We start from the raw sequence: 8,634 nt of genomic DNA on the forward strand, positions 1-8,634 counted from the left end.
CCGTTCCCGAGGGGTGGGAAGAATGGAAAGTGAAGTAAAATAGGCAGTGATATCCGGTGCTGAGGTTTTCTTTTCCTCTGTACCCGGGATTTATTCCGCTTCATCTCATCTTTGCATTTCCTCCTCATTTTGGTGTGGCAAAAGTACTCCTACGGTTATTTTCCGGTGGTTTTTAAGCCTGTTATTTCAAAGAACATAGTGCTCCTCTGAAACGCATAAGAACAAACACCCCTCATTTCATAGCTACGCTTACACAAAGAGGATGCTAACAAATATATACTCAGAAAGATATTTTTGGTATACCATTATATTCTACATAATTACATTTTGGGGGCCCTCGATTGCCCCAGGCCTGTTCCTCTCTGTCTGCAGGGTCCATGGCGGTGAGATATTCACAGTTACACACAACATTTTGAAAACAAAAGTTACCTTCATTTCCCTTACCTACCGCTTACTTTCAATGTTTACTTTTTCGAGTAACCTACTCCAATAAATTTAAATGAAGCCTACACCTCAGCAAGTCGTTCAGGTCCAATGTGAACCGACCAAAGAAAAAGAAGAAAGTGATCAATGATGATATCCCAATAACTGAATGTACGCCATGCACATCCTCACCGCTCAATGAATTTGGTACATGTTTTCAGAGTTGCCTTAACTCAGGAACTAAGGAGGTAAGCCTGATCAAGCACCAAGTGAAGAAATAAAATCAACCTTATATACAATAAATGCAAATAATTATCGGTATACCATATATTTTAGAAAAGAATCTGTCACAAATTAAATATAAATTTAAAACAATTATTGAAGATTTGACATTCAAATCTACTTAAAGTTTGGTGAGCTTTCCGGAATACTCAGATTCCCATTGTCAGACCAAGATTGCGAGAGAGTGTTGACTCTACAAGCACTGGTGACTTCAACTCCAGCACTCGTAGAGTCAAACCTCTCTTGCGTCTGTGTCTGACAATGGGAAAAATATGTTAGTATAAGATATACTACCTATCTACCTACCCTACTCTCCATACTCTCCAATGATGTTTTACACCAAAAACGTTACACTTTTTACCACTTCCCCCAATTTCGTATGAAAGAGAAATGCTTGGAAAACCTTTGCCTTGCCTCCATCACAGACTGTCATAATGACAATCGACCAGGTACACAGATTGATAATGTACTAAAACAATGTCTTCGAGTTCACAGAACAACAAATGCACCTGAATTTTTTTTCCTATTAAAATGATGATGAAAATACATTGAACATATCATCATTCCTTTCCAGATTCAAGATGTACTGAAACATGAGTGTATGCTCATCTATGAGTACAACAGATTGATATGGTACAAAAAACAATGTCTTCCGAGTTCAAGAACACACAAATGCCACCTGATTTTTTTCCTATTAAAATGTGAGAAAAATGAATTGAAATACATCATCCATCTCCCTTTCCAGATTCAAGATGTACTGAAACATGAGTCGTATGCTCTCTATGAGTGCAAAGTATGTCGTGGTCCTCTTCCTAGCATCAATCAACTTTGTCATTCACAAGCCGGAAATATTGGTGAACAAAGTTCTCTGCTGTCAATGCAACAGACCTGTCTCGCTATCAGGGTCTAATTCCTCTGCCTCAACTCAACCAAGGACGCGTGCTCCAAATTGTCCACAAGTAACGTGTGCACTCCATATAGTTATTATCTATTTTTAACCATTTGAAATACCTACTTTTGGCGTCGCAACAACCTCGGAGTCTGTGCGCTCGTTGGCTCAGCAGTAATTTCCATCAAATATTGCTCCCAAACAAAATGTGTTCAAGCAGATGGCTTTGATAGGAAATGCGCACTTCAGAACGAATTTTCCCATGCACATGCTAAAAATGTGTGCCCTAATCAGCAGTATTTCAAAACAATCTTGATTCATGTTTTCAGGTTGAAGCCTCTATTTTAGAACTAAACCATCCCACTGTCCCGACCCTCCAGACATAAGAAAATGGCAAAGTAAAACCAATGAGAGCACATTCAGCCACCTAACGCTTGTCAAAGTTTCTATCACAGTTTGATCAGCCAAGACGTCTTGGTAGTGTTAGTCCAGGATGGCAAAGGATAACCAGTATGATATTCTTAAAAAATGCAGAGGTATACTGTCTTGCTGACCAAGTTGGAGACAACTCAATTGCCCTCAGCAGGTAAATTGCGTGTACATGCTATGCGCAGCCCATCAACAAGTACAGCTGAATAGGTAGGTGTAGGGCAGTGTTTGAGTGCATGAGTATGTAGCCAGATCCGTCCCATATCATCTTTCAATTGCACGATGAACCAAAAATCAAGTCTATTGAGTCAGGTTCTTACGACAGATTGCAACTTGTAAAATGTTCTTCTTCAAAAACAAAAATTGAACATTATTTGAGATCAAAATTCACTATGTATGATCTTACACGTAAGGAAACGTGAATTTCTTACAATGCGTAGGATACCGTTAAATGCTCATCACAAATATTCGCTTCGCCCAATTTTATGTACATTTAGATGAAGCTTATGACTTTGACTTGGGACTTGAAGTCCACGCAAGATACGCTCCAGATCAAAAATCCTATGTGCTTAACCCACTGCACCCACTGAGTCACTGAGTGTATTGAACATTGGAACCCAGTTACCCCATCCGCTACATATTATTCTTCCATTTATTCTGCTCAGATTGTGGCTGACATCAGACTCACCAGTTTTATCAACATGATTCATCATCCACGTGCCCCATTTTTACGTGAAGATGGGAACAAATCAGCAACTAACATTAAAATTCCTTTGGGGAGCTGTACAAGGATAGATTTGCCTCGTCTCTGTCCTGATCCTGTCTCTGATCATTCCCCTCAGGCAATGGTCATGCGGAACCCTCAGAGAAACTAACCTTCAGTGCTCTCTGTGTAAGTTTTTATTTTTTTTTTTTTTTTTTTCTAGGGTACATTGAATGTGAATCCCCAATTGCTTGAGGTAGTTAATTTTGAAGGCCAGCCACTCACTATAGAGAGTGCTCCAGATCAGGTCTACCTGATAGTGAGTGGCTAGCCTAAATGATTAGGGTAATCCAATTTTTTTTCCTTTCTCCCCAAGTGCTTAAACCAGTGCTTAAGTAAGTCCATATCTTTTGCACTATCTAATTATAAATTATGATTATGATTGATGTTGCAGGCAAGTACTCGTGCACTATTCGAAGCTCTCTCTATAAACATCTACAGGAAAAGCACTTCACTCTGTACAAGTGTGATCAGTGTAACAAGAACTATCACAGTGTTCGTTCTGTAACACGACACTTGCATGAAGGTAGACAGTGTAGGCTGTTTCACACACAATACATATGGTTTTCATTTCGTAGATTCATATAAGCTTAACCCATCCCTTGGGGCAATTGCCTCATCACCTTAACCTCAGAGTGGGCTTTTTGTGTAAGGAGTTAGGCTTGGTTTTCATTTGGTTCGGTTCGTTATTCGATTTGCTTTTGGTCCATTCTGATAGGTAAGAAACAAGAATCAGGTTTTAATTCGCTATGGGCTATGGAATTGAAACCAAATGGAAATGAACACCTCATTTCTTAACCCTCTTAACCTTGCATAAAAAATGAGTACAATGTAAACAAAGGAACAGGATGGAAAACATAAATGAGTAATAACCAAGTTGATTTTTTACTTTTATTTACTGTTTCAAATTTGAACCAAATACATAAGACCCTTGTTTAGACTGCGGAAGCAAAGGGACTTTTCAGTCTCATTCTGGCAGTGTAAGAAGGGTATATTCTATTCTATTCTACTTTCAGTGCATCACATTTCGAGAGCCCGTGTAGAACAGGTATACAAGAAGAAAGTCATAGCAAGCAAAGTGGTGAAAAGTGTCCCCAAGTATCTCTATACTCAAAATAAGCCAAAACCAATTGAAACTGTAACCCCTGCACCTACTATCCCTGTCAGTAATACTTCCAATGTAAGTAGACATGATCACAAATCACAATGTTATCTTATTGATCACGATGTTATCTTATTGAGCTAGCCTAGTTAGGTCTGCCTTGTTAGCGCTAGGTCGATTTCCGCTCGTTGTGGATTTTATCCTGAACAGATTCACTTTCATGATGATAAAACCTTGGCTGTTACAGTTCCCTCTATCAAACTATAGCTATAAGGTCATCATTACAATTACTGATGGCATGTATGTTTTCATTTTATTTCAGAAGCTATCCAGCTGTGTGAAATGTTCTGGCCCGTTCAATTCTATATCAGGTTCTGTCCTCTGTCTTACATGTACTATATCGTCTGATAGTTCCTCCGCCTCTGTGAAGAGTGATGAAGTGTATCACTCCCGTGATCATCAGGTACTTAGTCCTGCCAAGTATCTCATCAAGTTCCCATTGCAAGGATGTAGTAACAAGATCTTCCGATCTCCAGCCTCTTCCTGTGCTGGCGATATCCCAAGTCCTGGATCTCCTGTTATTCCAAGACTAAGCATAGAGGAGAATAGAAACAAGGCAGGGATACAAGTTCGCATGAACTATGACAAGTGTAGTCCAGGCAACCCGATCGTCTCCAAGATAGAAACCCCTGTGAACACCACTGAAGAAGATAAAATACTGGATACACCCACCCTCTCTCCCTCTAGTGATTCTGTGTCGACGAAAGAAAATGCTCATATGAATGGAGATAATATATCAAATGTGGAAAAAGAAAATCAACTTGGTTCCAAGGACAAGAGGAAGAATTTGGATTCCATCACACAAAAGTTATTGAACAGCAAAATGGGAGACGAGTCCTGTCGGAATATTAAACTCACATGTAGTCCATTGCTAAGCAATAATAATAAAATACTGGACATGGAACATGATAGAAGTAGTAGGAAAAGTACAAGACGATCCTCTCTAGATATATTGCTGGGTAACAAGGTCAAGACAGAAGTTCCTACTAAACCTGATGACATCCCCACCAAGGAACAAGAAGATAATAGTGAAGTAGAAGATAAACCCAAGAGAAGAACGAGACAAAACTCTGTAGAAAACAAAACTGTTAGTGTGGATACTAGATGTTCTCAAACATTAAGCAGAAATGAAACGAGACTCTCAATGAGTAAGAAACGAGATACTTTGATTAGTAGTAGCAAATCCATTGACGGTAAAACTATAGTCGTAAAGGAAGAAGGTGAAGAACCAGTGAAATCAAATGAAGAACCAAGCAAAGTATCTGAGCCTCAGAGTAATGGTCTCGATCATACAGCATCAGAACAGAACATGAGCACAGAGGTAAACCTCAAACGAAAACTAAGAACTCGCACAGAGACAATAGTGAACAAGAAAAGTAAACCGGATCAAGACCTCACTGTAAACAGTACAAGTGACTTACAGCCCTTGGTATTACTAGATAATAGTATGACCTGTGATACTGCCACCGAGTCTGAGGTAGTACCAGCAAGTCAAGCATTACAATCAGTGCCTCCTGTATTGCGAGGTTCAGGTGAGAGTCTAGAGGACTTGGGTGTTTCCAGTGATAACGAACGCCTGTTCAAATCTCTCATGAAGGATGCTATGGATATTTCACCAGACTCCTACCAGTGTCGGCTCTGTACAATATCTTTCCCACCGATTAAGAAACTACTCCGCATTCACGTCGCATCCAAACACCTGGGCTATTTTAGATACCGCTGTGCTGTTGAATCCTGCGCTAAGATGTACTTCAGCCACAGCGATGCCACACAACATGCTTCAACATCGCATGCTAATCAGAACTCAGGCATAGTACAAGTCGATGCTAACACACTCAGTATGTCAGCGGCCTTGGAAGCTCAGACATGTCTGAAAGAGAAACAGAAAAACAAAAGTCCTAAAGAAAAACAGTCATAACCTGGAATTGAACTCAAGGGCTCTAACTAGTAGTTAGGGTTACTATATCTCAGGGTATCCCAGTAGACTAGGTTAACAGTAAGCCTCAGAGATAATCAGAAGGGGTGAGTTGATTGTATCATGAATCAAATTTGCTTAGAAACACGGAAAGTGTTACTTTTTGTAGCATATTTGAACCTATGTTGTTCACTAGATAGGTACTCACCAAATCTATGTCTACCTCATTACCTCGATGTAAAGGTACTGACTGTTCTATACCTTTATATGAAGATTGACAAAATTTCCGAATCAGATTAGACAAGTTTAAGATATGTTACGAGTAGTTGATTCGTAAGCCTATCCTTTGATTTTGCTTATTAGGTAAACATGATGAGTTTAAATTGGCTCATGACTGCAACTTATTTTGGTTAAAAGGTTAAAACTATTATTTTATCAGACTTATTCAATTTGCGGAGCCAGCCTAGTTAGCTTAGTTGGTAGTGCGTCTGCCTTGTAAGCGCTAGGCCGCGGGTTCGATTCCCGCCCGGGGCGGATTTTATCCTGATGGGATAATGTTCGTTCTCGGAAACGGCTGGCTTTCTCCTATCCTGTCTTCCTTCTCTCCTCGATTTCGGGACGATAAGACCATAGCAGTTAAAGTTCCCTCTGTCAAACCTCTTAAAAAAAAAAAAAAAAAAAAAAAAAAAAAAAAAAAAAAAAAAAAACAAAAAAAAAAATTGCATATATGAGTTAATGAGACTATGGAACACAAGCTCGTAAATATTATGTTAAGGGGATTTAGTTTTTCCCCCTCTGTTGGATGTCTTATAACAAAATCTCAACTCTTCCTTTTCTTAAAATGATTATAATCATGGTTTTTTACCCTCTTTATATGAGATGGGTCTAAATTTTGAAAATAAGGTACAATCTTCAGTTACGTTTCTATTATTTTTTAGTGTTTGATATTTTTCAATTTTCTTACATTTAGTAGTTTATTTTTTTGGAAATTCAGTTTGCTGTACTAATGTCACAGTAAAAGTGATGGGATGATTTATTTTGAGATTAATTGAGGGAGTTTGTGAAACAAGATTTCGTTCAAGTTTAAGTCTTCTGTCATATGTATACGTTGTAGATAGGGTCTAGGCCTCAAAGGTGTGGCCCCAATATCTAGGTTTTCTTGTTCCCTTGTGGTATGTTAATATTTCGGCCAACATTTTAAAGGTGTGTCCACACATAGTTGACCGGCCATCGATCGATGTTCGACTGAACACGTTCACACACTATACCTCGACAAGCATGGATTTCCTTCGTCGGTCGATGTTCTGGACAATCACACTAATCAATAATGAGGAAGGTGGAAAGATTAAAATTTGAAAGATCAAATGCAATAGGCCAAGTGAAATGTCATTATGTTATATATTTTTAATTAATTACAGCAACAAAACGTGAACTTTAGAATAGCGGAGAGACTAATTTAGTTTAAACGATCTTATAGATAATGGGATCAAATAATAACCATATCAAAAATGTTATGAATACCTGGTGAATAATTCTGGTGGTTACAGAATTACTAACATAAACCAAAAGACTGGGGGGAGAGCAATAGCGAAAATAAATAACAAGCACTTCATTGTATCTACCAGTGGAATTATCTGATCATACTTAAGGATAATCCAAGTGTCGTACTAGTATTGGACAACAAGAAGTAGATATTTCATCTATATTACTCCTGAATATATCGTAAGGAAAATATAATTGATAAAAAAAGATAAAGGAAAATCTGCAAAATTATGCATTTCAGAACAGTGTGTCTTCAATGCAATTAAATTAAATTTATGAAATAGGCACTTGGAAATCGAAAACAGTAGCAGCAAACCCGTTAAAAATAAACGGATATACACTTATTTAGTACGGATTCGCACCAACCCATGCCATTTAGCGATCCTCTAATAATATTCAAAGTTGTCTCGCTGACAGAGGACGTAAGACTGAGACAAAACGGGCCCCTGTGCAACCACAACAAGAAACACTGGTCTTTTGAGGTACGCGCGGCTGGAATGGGACTCATGGATCAAGTCAGGTCCTCCAGGAAGTAGGTACACGACAATATATTACGAATATGCTACTGAATGAATCCCTCATTCTGACCGCCACCTAACGAATTTTAGAGAGGCCCACTAGAAAGCTAGCTCTATGGACCCTTGATGGAACACAACTCTTGATATCCATACTATAATGAGGATAGCTAATAATGGAACTCACAGTTATTTCTCATAGAAATAAACCTGAGTATGGCGGAACTCTTTAGAGGATGCACTGCAGGATGAACATTTTAGAGAAACTGGGGAGGTTGAAAATATATACGCTAGGAGAAAGGTACATTCTAGGTCCGGATCAAGGCCAGGGATATAGCAGCTTGGAGGGGAAAAAAATAAACTGGTCACAAAAAGAATCTACGAGAGGTCGCAACAGTGTTAATTAGCAATTACTCTCATTGGGAGAGGAAGAACGACCGCGGGGAGATCCATAAATAGAATAGAATGATATTCAGATGATACCTAAGAATAATCAAAGTATTAATTGGTGAATAAAGAGGGAGGAGAGCGGGAGAGGCTGCCTGAGTCTTGATTATTAGGATCAAAATACTACGATGAAGCAAGTAAGAAAGATCACAAAAACTCATCACAGCAAACATGATAATAAACTGGAATATATTAAACAAATAGTAGGATATGAATGGTAACTTAGCATAAGGTACTGAATTTTTTCTCTAATCACGATTCGAATAA

At 38.6% G+C, this 8,634-nt stretch overlaps 2 protein-coding genes across 2 annotated transcripts in view; both read left to right on the forward strand.

Annotated features, from left to right (window-relative positions):
* The first annotated feature begins 2,106 nt into the window (after positions 1–2,106).
* Positions 2,107–6,189, forward strand: LOC103524164. Its single transcript, XM_008489168.3, has 5 exons — positions 2,107–2,180; positions 2,866–2,915; positions 3,181–3,312; positions 3,803–3,966; positions 4,211–6,189. The coding sequence occupies exons 1-5, from the start codon at positions 2,107–2,109 to the stop codon at positions 5,864–5,866; spliced, it is 2,076 nt and encodes a 691-aa protein (XP_008487390.1). The 3' UTR covers positions 5,867–6,189.
* A 952-nt stretch (positions 6,190–7,141) lies between these two features.
* The window catches only part of LOC103524166, an 8,837-nt gene continuing 7,344 nt past the window's right edge, over positions 7,142–8,634 (forward strand). Inside the window, exon 1 of the mRNA XM_008489169.3 lies at positions 7,142–7,199. Coding sequence (XP_008487391.1) covers positions 7,142–7,199 — 58 coding nt within the window. The remainder of the gene's footprint in view (positions 7,200–8,634) is intronic.

The sequence above is a fragment of the Diaphorina citri genome, unplaced genomic scaffold, assembly GCF_000475195.1.
Source record: "Diaphorina citri unplaced genomic scaffold, Diaci psyllid genome assembly version 1.1 scaffold133102, whole genome shotgun sequence".
Classification (NCBI taxonomy): Eukaryota; Metazoa; Arthropoda; class Insecta; order Hemiptera; family Psyllidae; genus Diaphorina; species Diaphorina citri.

What these genes read in the sequence shown, in the direction of transcription:
- LOC103524164 (XM_008489168.3), top strand. Translation starts at nt 2,107, where the DNA reads ATGATATTCTTAAAAAATGCAGAGGTATACTGTCTTGCTGACCAAGTT. An exon ending in AACTCAATTGCCCTCAGCAG is followed by an intron (nt 2,181 to 2,865) that starts GTAAATTGCGTG and finishes CATTCCCCTCAG; the next exon opens with GCAATGGTCATGCGGAACCC. An exon ending in AACACGACACTTGCATGAAG is followed by an intron (nt 3,313 to 3,802) that starts GTAGACAGTGTA and finishes TTCTACTTTCAG; the next exon opens with TGCATCACATTTCGAGAGCC.